The sequence below is a fragment of the Lolium perenne genome, chromosome 1, assembly GCF_019359855.2.
Source record: "Lolium perenne isolate Kyuss_39 chromosome 1, Kyuss_2.0, whole genome shotgun sequence".
Lineage (NCBI taxonomy): Eukaryota > Viridiplantae > Streptophyta > Magnoliopsida > Poales > Poaceae > Lolium > Lolium perenne.
In genome coordinates, this window is record NC_067244.2 from 52,537,056 (window position 1) to 52,557,174 (window position 20,119).

Below are 20,119 nucleotides of genomic sequence, written 5' to 3' on the forward strand. Positions count from 1 at the left end.
GACACCGCCCGCAAGCTGGGTATCCAAGAGGCCGAGTTGCGCCCCACCCCCACCGTCTTCCATGGCATCGTGCCAGGCCACTGCTGCCAGCCGATCGGCCGGATCACGCTGGAGGTGATGTTCGGGAAGCCGGATCACTTCCGCACCGAGAAGGTCGAGTTCGAGGTGGTGGACCTCGTCAGTCCCTACCACGCGCTCCTGGGCAGGCCGGCCCTGACCAAGTTCATGGTGGTGCCCCACTATGGGTACCTGAAGATGAAGCTACCTGGCCCAAAAGGGGTCATCACCGTAGCCGGCGACTACCGCCGCTCCATGGACTGCGCCACGCAGAGCTCCAAGATGGCCCAGACGCTGGTCATCGCCACCGAGAAGCAGCTCATCCACGAAGCCGTCGCCCTGGCTAAGGCCGCGCAGGCGGACATGCCGGCAGTAGGCAACCCGTCTGGGACGACTCACTTCCAGCCGGCCGACAACACCAAGAAGATCCTGCTCGACCCGGCGCAGCCGGACAAGTACGTCACCATCGGTGCCGGCTTGAGCAGCAAATAGGAAGGCGAGCTCACCAGCTTCCTCCGTGAGAATCGGGACATCTTCGCATGGTCTCCAAGGGACATGCCGGGTGTACCGAGGGAGTTGGCTGAGCACCACCTCCACGTCAGGCCTGAAGCCAAGCCGGTGAAGCAGCCCCTCAGGCGCTTCGCCGAAGAAAGAAGGAAGGCCATCGGTGAAGAAATCGCCCGGCTCCTAGCTGCCGGCTTCATCATGGAAGTGCTGCACCCGGACTAGTTGGCGAACCCGGTCCTGGTTTTGAAGAAGAACGGCTCCTGGCGCATGTGTATCGACTACACCAGCCTCAACAAGGCGTGCCCGAAGGACCCCTTCCCCCTGCCGCGCATAGATCAAGTCATAGACTCGACTGCCGGCTGTGAACTGTTGTCTTTTCTAGATGCTTATTCAGGCTACCACCAGATTCCTTTGAATCCGGTTGATCAAATAAAGACTTCGTTCATTACCCCGTATGGGGCTTACTGCTACACGACTATGCCATTCGGCTTGAAAAATGCAGGCGCCACCTACCAAAGGTGCATGCAAAAGTGTTTGCAGGATCAAATCGGCAGAAATGTTCACGCATACGTGGATGATGTCGTTGTAAAAACCAAGGAGATGCCTACCCTCCTTGATGACCTGAGAGAAACCTTCACCAATCTGCGAAGATTCCGGATGAAGTTCAACCCGGCCAAGTGCACGTTCGGCATGCCAACCGGCCAACTCCTGGGCTACCTCGTCTCTCAGCGAGGAATCGAAGCCAACCCGGAGAAGATCAGTGCCATTGAGAAGATGGAGCTGCCGCAGTGCCTCAAGGACGTCCAGAAGTTCACCGGATGCCTGGCCTCCTTGAGCCGCTTCGTCAGCCGGCTGGGGGAGAAGGCACTGCCCCTGTACCAGCTGCTGAAGAAATCGGACAAATTCGTCTGGTCACCGCAGGCGGATGAAGCCTTCCGTGACTTGAAGCGCGTGCTTTCGACCGCGCCCATCCTCGCATCGCCGGCTTCAATGGAGCCGATGCTGTTATACATCGCTGCCACCAATCGTGTGGTCAGCGTCGTCCTTGTGGTGGAGCGCAAGGAGGCCGGCAAGGAAGCCGGCAAGGAGCAGTCGGTCCAGCGCCCAGTGTACTATCTCAGCGAAGTGCTATCCCAGTCGAAGCAAAACTACCCCCACTACCAGAAGGTCACCTACGACGTATACATGGCGGCCAAGAAGCTCAAGCACTACTTCCAGGAGCACCCCATCAAGGTGGTGGCCACAGCACCCTTGGCGGAAATCATCGGCAGCAAAGACGCCAATGGCCGGGTTGCCAAGTGGGCCCTGGAGCTAGCCGCCCACACCATCATCTACGAGCCACGCACGGCCATCAAGTCGCAGATCCTTGCGGACTTCTTCGTCGACTGGGCCGAGATGCAATACTTGCCGCCGGTGCCTGATTCCACACACTGGAAGCTGCACTTCGACGGCTCAAAGATGCGAAATGGCTTGGGCGCCGGCATCGTCATCACCTCTCCCAAGGGAGATCGGCTGGACTACGTCCTGCAGATCCACTTCGCCGCATCCAACAATGTGGCGGAGTACGAGGCGCTCATCCATGGGCTGAAGCTGACCAAGGAGATAGGCGTGCGTCGCATTCTTTGCTTCGGCGACTCCGACTTGGTCATACAACAAGCATCTGGCGACTGGGACGCGAAGGACGCCAACATGGCCTCGTACCGCTTCCACGTCCAGCAACTGTCCGGCTTCTTCGATGGCTGCGAGTTCCATCATGTGCCGCGGGCAAACAACGAGGCGGCTGATGCGCTGTCCAAGATAGGCTCAACCCGGCAAGCAATTCCGCCGGGGGTTGCCTTGACGCATCTACGGAAGCCGTCCATCATACCATCACCGGACTCGAATTCCATATTCGTGCCGGCTGACCCGGGGGCTTCTCAGCCGAACACGGGGGCTTCATCGCCCAAGTCGGGGGCCCATCAGCCAAACCCGCCGGCTCCACAGCCGAACCCGGGGGCTTCTCAGTCCAACCCGGGGGCTTCTCAGCCAAACTCGGGGGCTTCTCAGCCAAACCCGCCGGTTCCACAGCCGAACCCGGCGACCATGCAGTCGAATCCGGAAGCTCCGAAGATGGAGGCCTTGATGGTCAGCGTGTTCGAAATAAGATGCGTACCATCATGGGCACAAGAATTCCTCTCCTACCTCACTGATGGTGTGCTGCCCAATGACAGGGTTCAAGCCAGGCAGATTGAGAGAAGGGCCAAGGCCTATACAATCATCAACCACGAGCTGTACAAACGCAGCGTAAGTGGGGTGCTCCAGCGGTGCGTCGAGCCGGCTGAAGGGATTGAACTCCTACGGGAAATCCACCAGGGAGAGTGCGGCCATCACGCCTCCTCCAGAGCCATAGTGGCCAAAGCCTTCCGGCTCGGTTTATCTTGGCATTGCTGTTGAGAGACGCAGAAGAACTGGTGAAGAAATGCAACGGCTGCCAACGCTTTGCCAAGCAAAAGCACACGCCGGCTTCCGCCTTAAAGACCATCCCCATTACCTGGCCGTTTGCCGTATGGGGCCTGGATATGGTGGGCCCATTCAAAACAGCCCGAGGCGGCATGACTCATCTCTTGGTGATGATTGATAAATTCACTAAGTGGATTGAAGCCAAGCCAATCAAGAAGCTAGACGGCTCCACAGCCGTCACGTTCCTCAAAGAAATAATCGTGAGATATGGCTACCCCCATAGCATCATCACCGACAACGGCAGCAACTTCGCCGAAGGCATCTTCAAACGCTATTGCGGGGAGATGGGGATCCGAATGGACCTATCGTCCGTGGCGCATCCGGAGTCAAACGGCCAAGTGGAGAAGGCAAACGGCCTGATCCTAGCCGGCATCCGACCCCGGCTGGTGGAGCCGCTTGAGCGCTCAGCCGGCTGCTGGATTGAAGAGCTGCCCAGCGTACTGTGGAGCCTGCGCACGACGCCAAACCGCTCAGTCGGCTTCACACCCTTCTTCCTTGTATACGGGGCCGAAGCCGTCCTGCCAACTGACATCGAGCACGACGTGCCAAGGATCAAGCTATACACAGAAGCTGAAGCCAAAGAAGCTCGCGAAGATGGAGTCGACCTGGTTGAAGAGGTCCGGCTGATGGCCAAATCCAGGTCTACCGTATACCAGCAAAGCCTCCGTCGCTATCACAGCCGGAAGGTCCAGTCCTTAGCATTCCGAGAAGGAGACCTAGTGCTCCGGCTGATCCAACGGACAGCCGGACAACATAAACTGTCATCCCCATGGGAGGGTCCCTTCATCGTGAGCAAGGCAGTAGGCAATGATTCCTACTATCTCATAGATGCCCAAGAGGCTAAGAAAAACAAGGCGAACAAAACTGACGAGGACTAAACGTCCCTGGAATGTCAGGTTGCTTCGACCATTTTACACTTGAGAGCAGGAATGTATGTATCCCTTGTACTCCCTTTTGTAAGCTATGAAAAAGCAAGCGCTAAGAGCGCCGATTTCGACAAGTTTTTCGCGTATTCTATTGTTTCCGCCGATTGGCTAACACCCTCTCACGCGGCCGGCTTAGTAACGTGATCCGGCTTCCGACAGACGGCTTCCGACCAGCTACAGACCGCAACCCGGCTGTCCGGCTGGCGGGAGTAAGCGCCTAGGGAGCCGGCACGCGAAAGACGGCTAAGGGAAAGAGTGAAAGCGAATTGATTCTTGCACAACTCTTCATAAAAGTGCCGGATTGTCGAACTCGGCTCGTTCGACTGAAATACTGTCGGCCTCACCCAGCGGCCCGCTCTTGATCCGACGACGGACCGCAAGTCGGACGTACGATCGGCAAGGGCAAAGCCAAAGAGTGGGGCGGACGGGAAAAAGCGAACAAGTTGAAAGAAAGCAAGCCGGCACACAAATGATTAACAAACACATTAAAGTGTGCCCTAATAAAAGGATAATAACATTGTCTTACATATGCACCCGGCATCCCGGGGATTTAACGAATTGTCTTGTCAAAAGCAACATCTTAACAGATAAATTTAGGCACCGGCTGGATCAGGACCAGCCGGGGGAGCATCAGCGTTGCCGGTTGCCGGATCCGCCTCCGGCGTGTCCGCATCGTCTTCCGCATCGTCTTCCGCCTCCTCCTCGTCGTCAGATGGCGGGTTCGGATCCTCGATGAAGATGCGCTTGTCGACGAAGTCGGCGATGACGCAGGCGCGGGCAAGCCGGGCGGTCTTGTTCTCCGCCGGAAGGTTTTCCTCCACATCAGCCCGCCGGCACTCCAACTGGTCAAGGTTGACCTCATCATACCAGGAGAGCACGAAGGAGAGGGCCATATCGGCTCCGGCACGTGCAGCCGACTCCTTCCAGTCGAGGAAGCGGTCAGGCGCCGTCTCCAGCCACTTGATGAGGTTGGAGAGATCTTGCGGCAACGTCTTCGTCGGCCACAGCAGCCGGATCAACTCTTCCGCCGCCTTCCGGAGCTCCCAGCCAAGCTTGGTGATTGGCTCCACGCGGGCGGCCATGGACGCCAGATAGTCCTCCATGGTGAAGCAGGCGGAGCTCTGCTCCCCAGTGGCCTGCCGGCGCTCCTCCCGCGCCTTGCCAACGGCCGCTAGTGCCGCATCCTGCGCCTCAGGGAAGGCCGCTGCAAAGAAGAAGCACGTCAGAAGCCTATCAAAGGCACAAAAATGCAAATTTTCAAAGTAAGACTGGCGGCAGCCGGCAAGAATCGACTGCCCCCAGCCTGAAGATGGAGATTGTCGAAGTCTAAAAGACTGGCGGCAGCCGGCAAGAACCGACTGCCCCCAGCCCGAAGATGGAGATTCCGAAGCCCTAAAGTAAGACTGGCGGCAGCCGGCAAGATCCGACTGCCCCCAACCTGAAAATGGAGATTGTCGAAGTCTAAAAGACTGGCAGCAGCCGGCAAGAACCGACTGCCCCCAGCCCGAAGATGGAGATTCCGAAGCCCTAAAGTAAGACTGGCGGCAGCCGGCAAGATCCGACTGCCCCCAGCCTGAAAATGGAGATTTCGAAGTAAAAGAAAAGACTGGCGGCAGCCGGCAAGAACCGACTGCCCCCAGCCTGAAGATGGAGATATCGAAAAAATCAGTTTCTGCTGCCGGCTGCCAACCTAAGCCGACAGCCGGCAGCCGAAAGCCGGCAAAGGGGAAGGAAAGAGAAAAATACGAAAACTCACCCGCCAAGCCGCGGTCGAGCGCGCTAATTTCATCCACCCACCGCTTGGCGGTGGCCGACAGCACATCAGACTTAGCGGTCACCTCTTGGCGAAGCGCAAGCCGCTGCCGGTCCACCTCCTCCAGCCGCTTGCTCAGGCCCTCCAGCTTCTCCTCCCCATCCTTTTTGAGGGCGGCCAGCTCCTTGAGGTGGTTATCCTCAAGTCGGCGCAGCCGCGCCAGCTCCCCATCAGCCACCTTCAGCTTGGCGGCGACCGCCCGCCTCCTCGCTCTCGGCGCATTGGGCGCGGGCGGCCCGAAGGTCCGACTCCAGCTGTGGGACCCGGGCAGCCTCAGCTGCAAGTCGACAAGAAAAGTCGTCAGCCGAGTAAAATCAAAGAAAAAGAAGCTAAGTCAAAAAGAAGAAAACCTTACCCTTGGCAACCTCCAGCTCGCGAGCCAAGCCGGCCCGCTCAATTTTGGCCTTGTGGTAGCTGGTCACGACTTGGTTGTACAAGACGGTGCGCCGCTCCGCAACCACCTGAGAGAAACGGTCAGATATCTAGACGAAACCCGGACCGGCTCCAAGCAGCCGGCCCACGCCTCGGAGGGCTACCAGGATAACAACAAAATTGCAAAAAATAAGATAAGACACCTACCTTGTCAGCATCCTCCAGCGTTGCCAGCTGGGCAATGGTCTCGGCGGCCTTGGCCTTAAGGCTGGCACGGTAGCCGGAGAAGAACATCTTCATGGGCGCCACGCCCGGACGCCCCTCCCGGTTGGTCACCTCGCAGGCATCCGCCTGATGCCACGCCTTCTCCATGGTGCCAGCCGAGCCAAGGCTGGAATCGGAGGCGGACGGCACGTGCACCAGCCGAGCCCCCTTGGCCACATGGAGGCCTTCAGATGGGTCCGACGGGCCCTCCTTCCTCACCAACGCCCGGGAGTCAACGTCCTTCGAGCGCGCTGGCTCCTCCCTTGCCGGCTCCTTCCCGGCCGGCTCCTCCCTCGTCGGCTCCGAAGTCGGAGGCGGCACGGTCGAAGCAGTCGGACCGGTGGGGGCCGCCTTCTCCGGCGTCGGATGCGTTCCCTCAGGCGGCGCAGCCCCGCTAGCTCCAGCTTCAGGCGGCGCAGCCCCGCTGGCCCCAGCTCCGGCATCAGGCGGCGCAGCCCCGCCGGCTCCAGCTCCGGTCGCTGGCGGCGCACCCTTGCCGGCCCCGGTCCCAGGCCCCAACAGTGGAGCGCGGCGCGGAAACAACTCGTCCAGAGTAGGCCGGCGGACCGGCTCACCCTGGGCGCCGCGGCCAGGCGCCGCAGAAGGAGGTGCAGCTGAAGAGGCTCCCACAGGCGGCACGACGACAACAGGCGGCGCGCGCATCGAAGACTGCGGGGTCGACTCCCTCCTTTGCCGCGAGAGCGTTGGCTGAACGCGGGGAGCCGGCCGAGAGCCGCCGCCCTGGGCGAACTTGATGGCAGCCCTAGCCGAACAAACAAGAGAAGATAAGTAAAAAGAAAGGAAAGGAAAGGAATCAAACAACGAAGAAAAGGGACTCACCCGGCCGCCTCTGGGACCTTCTTAGGCTCCAGCCGGCGCTGTTTCTTGGCCTTAGCCTCCAGCTTGGCCGTGGACCCACCGCCGGCCCGCTTCTTCCCCTTGGGCGTAGAAGTCGCCGAGGCGCCAGGCGGCCTCGTACGCAGGGGCACCGCAGGTATCGGCCCCGTACCGGACTCCGCCGGCTCCTCCCGCTCCTCCTGATGCTCCGGCGAAGGCGGCGGGTTGTGTTCCCCCTGGCCGCCTTGGTCCGGCACCTCCGGCAGATCGTCGTCGCCGGCTTGGTCGCCGGCTTGGTCAGCCGGATCAACATGATCCGCCGCCCAGACCCTCTCCGCCAGGTCGCCGTCCTCGATGCCTTGGCGGTCGAAAAGCTGAAAACAAAACAAAACACAGTAAATATCAAGTCGGCCACGCAGCCGCAAGCCGGAAGTCGGCCACTTACCAGCTCAGGCGGTGACGCCCGGTCGAAAGGCAGCAGCCCCCAATCCCAGTTCTCCGGCATGTTGGCCTTGGTGACGTTGTTCACCCGGCGGGCGACCTGGGCCTTGGTGAGCTCAAGCTTGGACGTTCGGGTTGGATCGAGCCGGCCAGACATGTGCCCGATCTTGTGGACACGCATCTGGAGCGGCAGCACCCGGCGCTCGGTGTAGGTGCAGAGGAGGTCCTCGGCGCTCAGCCGGCCCTCGGAGACGCTGGCCCCCAGAAAATCCCACAGAAGATTTACCTCTGCGTCCGGATCCGTTGTCCTGGCGTTGTGGCCCCAGTTGAGCCGGCCGACTGGCGGCGCCGGGTTGTACTCCGGCAAGTTGAGTCGTTCGAAGGCCGGGTTGTCGTTCCGCACGTAGAAGAAAGACATTTGCCAATTCTTCACGGAATCCACAGTCGGGATCCTCGGAAAGGGCGTGCCCGTGCGAGAATATATCGACGCGGCGCCGCAGGTCCTCAGGTGGCCTTCAGTCGTCTGCGCCTTGATGTAGAACAGCCGGCTCCAAAACTCCACGTCCGGCCACAAGCCGGCGTAGCCTTCCATGAAGGCCACGTAGCAGCTGAGAAGGATGCAGGCGTTGGCCGGTAGGTGGTGAGGCTGCAAGTCGAAGAAATCCAGAAACCGGCGGAAGAAGTGTGAAGCCGGCAGGCCCAACCCTCTGTCGAAGTGCGCTCCGAAGACCACACGTTCGCCGGGTTCCGGCCTGGGCTCGATCTCCTCGCTGGGCACCCTCGTGATCACCTCCGGGGGAATCCGGCGGAGGCACACCAGACGCGCGATGTCATCCTCGCGCATGTAAGAACCCCTCCAAGAACCGCTTGGTTGGGCCATCGACGAAGAAGAAGAGGAAGAAGACCACGAGAGGCGAAATGGCGAAGAAGAACCGCTCCTCGCCGGAGGAGAGTGCGGTGGCGATGAACGTACCGTCGAAACGCGGGGCCCCGTGGCGTCGGCTTGGCGCGCGGACGGCTGCCGGGCGGCGAAAGAGTGCGGCCGCGCTTGGTCGCCGGAGTTCGCCAGGAGGTCACCGGAGAAGAAGTGGAGGTGTGCGGGGAAACGCTCGAGCGAAGGAGAGAGAGAGCCTGGGCGAGAAGATGAAGTGTTTAGGAACGGCACCTCGGTACCGCTCCCAGGGGCATTTATAGCCGCCTGCCGCGCCCAATGCGCTGCCACGTGGTGATCGTGGGCCACGATCGGGATTTACTGCGCCATAACTCCCCCCACGACGGCATCGGTTACCGGAAACGGCCACACCACGTCCCCCACTACCGCACCGGATCCGGAGAAAACATTGATGTGACCAGACGAAACGGCAGCAGGAGCCAGCCGTCAGACCGGTCAAGTCGGGCGCAGGGCCCGAGGCGGCGGAGACTCCGGCGCGCCCAAGCCGGAGCCGGACATTAAAGTCCATCCGGCCCCAGATTCTCTCAGCAAGGCGGAGACATCGTCGACACTTGCGAAGAAGCAAAAGCTGCAGATGCAAAAGTATCGTCCGGCTAAAAGCAGTCGGACGAAGCGAGCCGGATGAGGGCGCAGCCGGCTGAATAGAAATCTTCAGTCGACCCCTCCGAATGCCGCTGAAACACATTGGAAATATCTAAAGCCAGGAAAACCTGCCTAGGTCCCTCTCAACGCAGGACCTTGCCAGCTTCGGGGGCTAATGTTGGGGGGGAAGACCCCGGGTAGGGCAATGGACGCGGAGCAGCCGGCTTGAGGTTGGCCGGCTGGCGGCAAAGGCCGGCTGAGGAGCAGCCGGCTGGAGCCGTGGCCGGCTGACCCAGGAGCCGGCTGGCTCTAAGTCCTAGTCGGCCTGGCTACGGCCTTCAACACTGTGGCTGGGCCGGCTTCTACAAGCCATATCCGACTGGGGTTTATACTCTAGACCGACTCGAGGCTGGCGAGTCTTGCACGAGAAGGAACTGGGTAGGTGGTCCGGGTTCAAAGGTCCACGCTGACCTCATCTCCCGTAAAGCGCGGGGCACTGTGGAGCTACAGTGCCACGCGGCGGATAGGCCATCATGGCGTACGTCGGTCCGTACCGGCTACAGGGCATGATGGCGACAGGGACACCTCCTCGCCATACCGCTGACCCCGGCAGGCGGATGGGACAGGCCATGAGGCCTCAACGGCTCCATGACGTCAACGCCTCGGGAAGGAGCGGAAGCCGGAGCCGGCCAAGCCGGCCACTAGACTATAGGGACTTCTATGTAAAGTGCCAGCGCCTATATAAGCTGGGCTACCCCCTTCGTGCGGGGGAGGACCGATCACTTCTTACTCATTCTAGTCTTAGCGCTGCCCTGTGAGAGAGACCTTCGTCTACCTTAGCCTCCCAGGAGCAGCCGGGTACAGCTCTAGGAGCACCGTTGTATTGTGATATCATCATATACACTCATAGCAGGAGTAGAGGTGTTACCTCCATCGGAGGGCCTCGAACCTGGGTACGTCGCCGTGTCGCTCGTGCCCATACCCGCATCCGGATACCGCCATGAGACCACTAGGAACCACTTCGATTAGCCACCCTATGGCATATGCCGTGACGATACCACGACAGCGGATCGAAAGAAAAAAAGTCAAGTAGGCAGAAATAACCCGCAAAAAATAAATCTAAGAAGTTTAGAGAGGCTAACATATGGGACTCATCTTCCAACAACGTCCTCAGCATTAACAAGGCAGTAGGATATAGAACGAAAAAGTCAAGTAGCGAGAAATCAAGGGTAAAAAATAATTCAAGGAAAGAAATGTTTATTGTTTGGAGAGGCCAACATCAGGGACCCATCTGCCAGCAACCTTCTCAACGTTAACAAGGTGGTAGGAGATCGAAGGAAAAAACCAAGTAGCTATAATTAGGGATAAAAAATAATCCTATAAAGAAAACATTTATTGTACAAAAAGGCTGACATATGGAACTCATCTTGCAGCAGCGGCCTCAACATTAGCAAGGCAGCAAGGATAAAAAATAAGAAGTCAAATAGCCAGAAATAAGGGATAAAATATAATCCAAGGAAGGAAACATTTATTTTGTAGAGAGGCTGGCATATGTGACCCATCTTGCAGCAGCGGCCTCAACGTTACATAGGCGGCAGGGGATCGAAATAAAAAGTCATGTAGCCAAAAATCACCGCTAAAAAAATAAATCAAAGAAAGAAAACGTTTATCGTTTAGAGAGGCTGACATCGGGGACCCATCTACCAGCAGCATAAATGGCTCTATCGGAGAACATGAACCAGGTCGAAACTAGGCGCGGTCGAAAAAAAACAACGCTAGAGACACTGTCATCTGGGCCCTACAGTCCGTGGGGGTGCGGATTTGCATTGAATTGGTTGGTGCACCCGAGAATTCATAATCCACCACGTACCAACCGACTATATGCGATGTTTTTCCGATTCCGTTGTGTTAGATGGCCTCAAAAACGAGAAAAAAAAGGTTTGTGATGCACCATGGAAAGAGCAAAAATCGTTGGGAATGGGGCATCAACAACCACAACCGGACCCCAACTTTGTCGCCTATGGCAAGTTTTTTTTAGTGCACCAAAAGACTTTGCAGTCCGTTGTCTCTTTCTCCTTGTGGGAGCTTTATTTTTATCCTCATCAGAATCTGAACTCTCATCATTAGATTCCTCACCAAACTCCATAGGAGTTGCAGGAATTGGATCAGATTCCCATCTTGACATGTCATGCATATCTCTCATAGTAAATGTATCCTCAAAGAATGTAACATCTTTTTATTCAAAGATGGTACCGACATTCTTGTCATCCACTCAAGATTTCACCACAAGAAATTTATAAGAAACAATGGGCGGCATAGCCAAGATACATTCCACGGTTATTGGTCCAATCTTTCTCTTCTTGTTGATTGGAAAATTCACCTTCGCCAAACAAACCTAAGTTCGTAGGTAGGAGAGTGTTGGTCTTTTCTTTTCCCATTCATAATATGGGGAATCTCTTTATTCTTAGTTGCAACACGGTTTAGGACATGGCAAGAAGTCAATATAGACTCCCCAACCATTCTTTGGATAAACCTGCTGTATCTAACATGATGTTAACCAAATGTGTTAGAGTATGATTTTCCCCCTTTCCACATTCCAATTGGATTGTATGGATTTGGGAAGTGTCCTCTATTGGATTATATCATATTCCACATGGATTAAATTCAACTCATTAGAAAAGTACTCTCCACCACAATCGGATCAAATCCTTTTTGTTTTTCTTTCAAGTTGATTCTCAACTTCAACCTTATATATTCTAAAGAAATCAAGAGCCCCATCTTTAGTTTTCACGAGATACACATAACAATACCTAGTGGAATCATCAATCAAAGTCATGAAATATTTCTTTCCACCTCTTGTCAACTCGCCATTCATCTCACATAAATTTGAATGTATGAGCTACGGTGATGCCATGTTTCTTTACTTCGCGGGCTTGTGAGGCTTCAGAGGTTGATTTGCTTGCACACAAGCATGACACTTAGAGCTTTTGACAAAGGTGTATTTCGTAATTAAACTCATATCAACAAGCCACGTCATACAACCCAAATTAGCATGACGAAGTCGTGAATGCCAAACATTAGTATCATTAACACTAGTGCTTACATGGTTCACAACATTATCACATAATTCTTCCGAAGAGAAGCGAAACATGCCTTGATATTCATAACCATTTCCAACAAAAGTTCCATACCTAGACAGTACAAAAATAGATTCAAACACCAACTTAAACCCATCTTTCAGAAGATATGAGACAATAAAAAGATTCTTCTTGATAGAAATGACATGCAACACGCTCCTCAATTGCATGATCTTGCCCGAAGTAAACTTCAGATCTACTGTGCCAACATCAAGAACAGTAGCATGTAACACATTCCCCGTCATGATGGAGGAACCTCGGGCCTAATAAGAGGTAAAAATGGAGATGTTAGAACACACATGAACAATAGCACCCATATCAACCCGCCATTCTGTGGGCTGGAACACCGAAAGAAGAGTAGGTAATAAATTACCGTACCCTGAAGTTCCTTCCTCTATATATGTTCCCAATGACTATGTTCACATAATTAGAATATGGACCAGCTTGAACTTTTTTCCCTTTGCATTGTGGACAACGATGATCCCAATGGTTTGTCTCGCCACAAACCCAACACATGTCTTTCTTCTCCGTTTTCCCTTCTTCTTGAAGTTGGTAGTCTAGGAGACTTTTCCTTGGAGTTGTGGGTATTTTTCTGCACCCATATTGGCAGCAGAATGTCCCTCGGTTACTCCAGGTTTTTTCCTTTTGCTCTTGCCTTCTCCTCAATATCCAGAGAGCCAATGATATTTCAACAGAGAACTCATGCCTCTGATGTTTCAGAGAAGTGGAAAAGTTCCTCCATGAAGGATAAAACTTAGCGGCAATGCATCCAGCGACAAACTTGTCTAGTAGCACACACTTGAGGAGCTCGAGTTACTTTTCCATGATCTGTATCTCATGAGCCTTTGCAAGTACAGAACGGTTCTCAACCATCATATAATCATTGAACTGCTCCATAGCATACAATTCACATCCAGCATCGGCAGCACCGAACTTAGCATCCAGTGCATCCCACAATTACTTCCCATTTCGGATGTGCAGATAAGCATCAACAAACTTGTCTCCAAGCATACTCAGGACGGCACCCAAAAGACAATGGTGGCCTCCCCGAACGCATTATTCTCACCAGGAGTAAGCGGACCTATGAGAGTACCTTCCGCAACTCGGTGCACGTCCATAGAAGTGATCCACAAGAGGGTTTTAGTCTGCCATCTCTTGAAATGAGAACCTGTAAACAAGCTCGGTTTGAGCACAACAACAAAACCATACGGTGAAAATTGCCTAAGCATATAAGGTTTTTGGATTGTTAGTTTATTAGTCAATTTATGAGTGAGTTTGATTACCAAAAGAAACTTCACAAAGGCACTAGCATACTTAACCGTACACATCAGACTAAGCACGTGCAACATATCTAAATATGGAACAAGTAGTAGCACAAGATTTGACATGAGAAGCACATACATCGGGACCGGGAAGGTCGCTACATCATAAGCATCACCATGACCGTTGTTGATGTCTCCCATGGTGTTGTTGGAGTATTCGGATATATCGAAAAAGCAGACGAACCAACGAGAAAGAACTCGAACCGCAACAACCAGTCGTGCCGAGACGCTCCCCAAAAACATTATCGCCATCCTCCCGGTGCAGGATCTCGATGGATAGGGTTTCGGAGCCCTGCTCTCCCGAACGATAGTGCATGTAGTCGGCAAAATGGGGAAAACTAGAGAGCAGCAAAACAAAGAAACGAGAGGCGGGAGAGAGAGAGAGAAAGAGAGTAGTATTCTCTAGATTTTTCTGTCTCATTGTATAGCCTGGAAAGGGAGCGCCGACCAAACCGCCACGCATAGAATCCAGTGACATGTGACGAGCATGCAGACGCATGCCGACACGTGTCCACCATAGTTGGTGTACCAAGAAAAAATTTAGGCTTCCACAAAAGGAGTTTCTAACTCGAACTCGATTCACGAAACGTGACGCGTGTGTGTGTGTGATGCTTGGAAAGGCGAAAGGCGGCAGCGGAGGAAGAGGAGTGCACGTGAACTCTTCTCTTCTCACTTACTTATATGGGTTGACTTCCTGGACTGCATCCCATATAATCCAACACCAAACCAGGTACCACTATGAAACACAAAATCCATGTCTCAATTTAAAAGAAATATACTGGATACACAAATTGGATGCTAACTAATCACCAACAAGATTTATCCACCAACAACTAAGGCATCGTACCCCTCTTTATAACACAACTTGCCTTATGCTATGTGTAAAAGGCTAAACAAATTTATTTTTTGAAATGACTAAACAATTACTCCCTCCAATTCATACTGATTGACTTAACTTTATTTTAGATACATATATAACTAGTCAACAAGCGCGTATAGATACATCCATACTATACAAAAGTAAATCAATTAATTTGAATCGAAGGAAGTATTTCTAATCATGTAGCAAGTCATTCTTCAACATCAAATTAAGCCTATATACATGGTTTAACCATAACTTTTGAGACTATACACATGTGTACACCTGCCATTAGTTTGTTGACAAAGACTGACATGTATCATTGGGAGGGAACATAATAAATATTAAATATGAGGGGGAAAGACGCGGCGGGCACATTATTTATGAGATCACTTGTAGAGTTGTAGTGATGTTCTAGATTTAGGTTTGTCCCTGGTTACATCTAAGTTTGACCAAAGGTGTAAGAAATTATATTAGAATCCACAACATCAAATCTATCTAATACCAAAATCTGTTGTATAATTAGAGTGTGGCTAATTCTCAGTCAGGTATTGTTATTTAGGATTTTGTACTATACAAACCACTTGCAACTTAAAAACTCAGTTACAACCTTGCAACTGAAAGTTCTAAGTTGCGACCCACCTGCAACTAAAAAGAAAATTCAGTTACAACCCCACTTGTAATTCATAAGACACGTGAATCGCGATGCAAATATGATAGTAATGAGCTTTAACTTAATTCACCATCAGTTGAGAATTAGCAAACCAGTATAATTATAGTGTAATAAAACAAAATTGGTGTTCCGGTGCTACAGGAAAGCAACTTGATATTGCGATCTTGATCCAGCTGTTGCACTATAACTCAGGAAGAAGAAGCTTATACGTACATCCCAATTCATCGGGTCTAAGTTCCCCTTCGAACGGCTTGAATGCGGGTTATTTTTCCACCTTTCTATAGTTTCATTCCAACCAGGGGCGGAGCCAGGATGAGAATTGAGTGGGGGCAAGAATATGCTTATTGAAGAAAAAATATTTTTGAAGAGGGAGCAAAGCTCTATTTTAGCTAGATTTTACAAAGAGATTAAAGATTTAAGTGGGGGCAGCTGCCCCCCTTGCCAATAGCCTAGATCCGCCCATGATTCCAACTCCCTTCTCCTCACCTTCTCAATTCAAAACAGAAAATATGCCCTTTTTATAGACCGTGAGAATAGCGGCGGTATTGAATGGGTAGGTCTTTCCTTGCAAAGCTAAGTGTGCCCGCTACAATTTGCGCGGTGGATATAATTTTCTTTTACTTACTTGGTCAAATTTAAAAGCAATTTGATTTAATACAAACTAGAACATTCGATTAAATTGGAAGAGCGAGTATAAGCCAAGATGGTTAGACTTTTTTTGCTAGTAAAAGGTTGAAGAAACCCGCGGTAAACTTGACTCTTACATCACTCTTAACCAATCTCGAGTTCCCGATCTCTCTCTTCCACAGAGCAGAGTCAGTGCGCGACCGCGCCAAGGAAACAACGAAAACCCAAAGCTTTCCAAAGCTGGGGTATCCTTAGCACCCAAGGGAAGAGGCGAGAGAGCGAGGTCCTCGGCGGCGGAGGGGAGCGACGCCAAGGATCCATGGATCGGCCCCAGGTGATTGCCTCCTCCCCCATTTCCCCCACCTCTTCCACCGTCTTGTTCGTCGTCTCATGCCTCGAGTAGGAGGGCGAACGTGACCCAGATCTACCGGTTTCTTTGATTGGGGTTCATCAGTCCCGCGTCGGATCTACTCAGGAGGTTTCTTGTGGAACAATTTCTGAACCTCGATTGGTGACACGCGAGATAAATTGGCCGCGTGAGATCTGGGCTCGGTGGATCAAGATTTGGTTTCTTCTACTAGTTGAATTAGATCCTGTAGATCACCACTGTTGAACCCGTAGAGCTTAATCTTCTGCTCAGTTAGGATCTGATCGATGCAATGTGTCTGAATGAATGATGCCATGAATGGTGCCGCAGGTGGTCAGCGAGAATTACGCCAATCCCATAACGTGCCTCTTCCATGTGCTCTTCAAGGTATCAGTTCCTTCTCCCATCCCATGGAACTCACCTGTGCACCGTGCCTGCATTGGATGCTTATTTTTGCGTGTATCTGCAAAAGGCGGCGGCATTGGCGTTCTACATCCTGTTCTCCCTCTTCGTGAAGAGCTTCGTCATCATTTTCGTCATCACCGTGCTCCTCGCGGCGCTCGACTTCTGGGTGGTGAAGAATGTGAGCGGCAGGATACTCGTCGGGCTGCGGTGGTGGAATGAGATTGACGATGAGGGCAATAGCGTGTGGAAGTTCGAGTGCCTCGATGGGGAGGTTTGTTTGTGCTTGTAAGTCTTTCTGCTACTGTTTGGGTGGTAAAATGATGACCAAATTGTTTCCTTGCAGTCTCTTGCCCGGATGAACAAAAAGGACTCCTGGCTGTTCTGGTGGACTATTTACTTGAACGTAAGTGATGCACTATCTTTCAGTGAGCGTCTAATAGAGTAGATGCATGCGTTGGATGAATGGTTCTCTATTGAGAACTATCATAATTTGACGTTGAAGATAGTGTTCGAAATTTATATCAACATGAACTAAGCAGTTGGTCTTACTCCTAGGCTTAAGATAAAAGGTCATCACAGTTTACTAACATGTTTCTAGTATATTGCTTATTCGATTTAATTTGAAAGAGGAGAAACAAGGTCCATATAGATGTCCTAGATGATGATTAAGTATGTACAGTAAATAATATCTTCATTTTCTGCTTCTATGTTATTTGTTCGTTTGTTTTCAGTCTTCTCTTGGGCTGACTGTGTGTCATTGTACTCTTACTGCATAAATAAAGAAACTGTGGTCCTAATGGGATTCTACCTTATGATTCTAAATCAACAATCTGTGTACCACTAGCACGCAAATGTGAACCTCGTGTATAACTTTTTATTTGGCCTATCTGTCAGTTCAGTTATTTTCCCCAATGGCATTGATGTACCATGATCAGCACTATGTTACAGCTGTTGTCATAGTATTGCTCTGGAAGGATTATCATGTAAGATGTAAATACCCGAGTCTATGTGTCAATATTCCAAAGCAATCAATGGAAGTTTTTGTTTTATCCCTTCAATACATTTTACGGTCTTACCAGTTAATGTAACAGTAATTCATCTTAGAGTCTCGTAGCTCTCTTTACAATACAGAGAATATATTACAGCTACTCCATCTTTCAGGCTGCTGCATGGATCATTCTTGGAGTATTTTCACTCATTAGACTTGAGGCTGATTATCTTCTAGTCGTTGGAGTTTGTATGACTCTAAGCATTGCAAACATTGTGGGGTTCACCAAATGCAACAAAGGTATGGTTGTGTACTTAGGGTGTGTTTGGTAGCCCGGGTCAACCGAGAATAACTATCTCTTCTCATACATGATGACCCTAGCTAAGTTCGAATGAGATAAGATGTTGTTTGGTAGCACATGTATGAGGTGAGCTAAGCTGAGATAAGATGTTGTTTGGTAGCACATGTATGAGATGAGATGGTGAGGAAACCACCTCAATTTACTTTTGCACTAATTTAATATTGGAACAAAGTTAGACTATATGTAAGTAAAATACACATTGACTCAATATTTTGTATTTGACTAGTAGTTATTTTTACAAAAAAGATGCAGCTTTTTTTGCAAATAGGCCCTCAAACAGAGTAACCAAAAAGCCATCGGGTCCTTCAGCTCCATCTGCACAGTTGAGCTGCACCGGCCGCAGGCCGTGGCTCGCTGGAGATGGTGTGCGGCGGACGGGGGCGGCCGGCGGCCAGGGGAGGGGCGGCGTCGGGCGGCCAGGGGAGGGGTGGCATCCAGGGGCGGCAGTAGGCGACATCTAGGGGCGAGGCGGCTAAGGCCGACGGCCAGGGGAGGGGCCGCGGTGGCCGACGGCCAGGGAAGGGGCGGCGCGGACGGCCAGAGGAGGGGCGGCGTCGGACAGCTAGAGGAGGAGCGGCATCCACCGGCCAGGGTAGGGACGGCCAGAGCAGGGGAGGGGAGGGCCGGCATCCAGCGGCCAGGGGAGGGGAGGGGCGGCTGCGGCCGGCGGCCAGGGGAGGAGAGGGGCAGTGGCGGCCGGCGCGCACGGGAGCTGTCCATGGAGGAGGACCGGGTGAAGCTCTGCGGGAGCATTTCCTGGAGTGAATGAGGAGGCGGGGTGGGGTTTGGGGGTGCCGCGCGGGTCTCCGTTGCGGGATGGACTCAGCCAAGCTGAGTTGTGAAGCTCGATTTGAGCTTCACAACCTGGCCAGGCTGAGAGCCCTTATCTGTATGAGGTGAGCTTAGCTCTGTCCAACCACCCAACCTAACAAACACTATCTCAGATGCTACAAGTGGGATGAGGGCAGATTTTCTGGATTGACTCAACCTACCAAACACACCCTTAGTGTATTGTTCGGATTGTGACCGAAGAGTAACCTTGTGAACTGTTTGGCATGTCAATGCTCTTATGCCGAGTCTATTTCATTTATCTAGTCAATTCATGGGCAAGCAAAACATCAACCAAAATTTTGGGTAGCCAAGTTCGGTAGGGCAATCTTGGGCACAAACCATACACACCTTTACTCAGCATGTCTTGGCTGGGGGAAGTTTTTGTACTGCATTGTGCATTGTCCTCCCATGTTCTCATTAACTGCTTATTGTTGTGATAAGCAACTAAACACCATTATATATACTGGAATCTGGAAGTAAAGCATCTTAGACGAAAAAAATGTGATTTCAGTTTTGTGTGAGTTCATTACATTTGCTAGCCTCTTTCTTGCTTTTTATCATTGAGCTAGTCAGTTCACCTTCTTGGATTTACTGTCAGAAAGTTTCTTGGCATACATCAACATAATATCATGTATTACTACTTATTTTCTAGACCATTGAACCTTCATTTATGCCTATGTCATACCGCTTTGCTTTTTTTTTTTTTACTTATTTTACTTTAAGAGCTCTGCTTTGGTGTTTTATGTCATATAGATAGCTGTTATGTGTTCATATTTTTGTGTGCAATGTTTAAGCTTGTTTTTATGATTTTATTACAGACATGTCGTGTTCAAGTCAAATGTGACACATTGCGTTGCTGATGTTTTTATATTACAGATGCCAAGAAGAACATCCGGGCTTTTGTTGAAAACTCTGCTCAAAACGCCATCACATCCCGCATCACATCATCCCTACAATCAGCATTCGGTATCTGAAGTTCTGATTCCGCAGAGGCCCAAATGTTACATACAACCGTGTACAATCTGTCAGAAAAAAAATCAGCTTGTGATATCCTGTTTTCATATGATTTTTTTGACTTATACACCTTATAGGTCAAATTTTGATTGGAGTGACACAATGACCGAAAACAACGTACTGATTAGCCCTAGATGAATTGCACACTTGTCTCATGCCCTAAAGAGCATACTTTCTGCATTTCTTGTACTCTAGCCTGGACGTTATCGAATGCAAAAGTGTATTTGTTGTTGATACTTATACTTAATTATTGGCATGAAATTTTGTTGTCCTTAATTATATGCA

The 20,119-nt window shown here is 51.6% G+C and overlaps 1 protein-coding gene across 1 annotated transcript; it reads left to right on the forward strand.

Annotated features, from left to right (window-relative positions):
• The first annotated feature begins 16,024 nt into the window (after nt 1-16,024).
• On the forward strand, nt 16,025-19,899 carry LOC127292259 (Golgi apparatus membrane protein-like protein ECHIDNA). Its single transcript, XM_051321626.2, has 6 exons — nt 16,025-16,202; nt 16,566-16,622; nt 16,708-16,911; nt 16,984-17,043; nt 17,802-17,928; nt 19,697-19,899. Exons 1-6 carry the CDS (start codon nt 16,188-16,190, stop codon nt 19,792-19,794), a joined length of 561 nt encoding a protein of 186 aa, XP_051177586.1. The 5' UTR covers nt 16,025-16,187; the 3' UTR covers nt 19,795-19,899.
• Nucleotides 19,900-20,119: the final 220 nt, after the last annotated feature.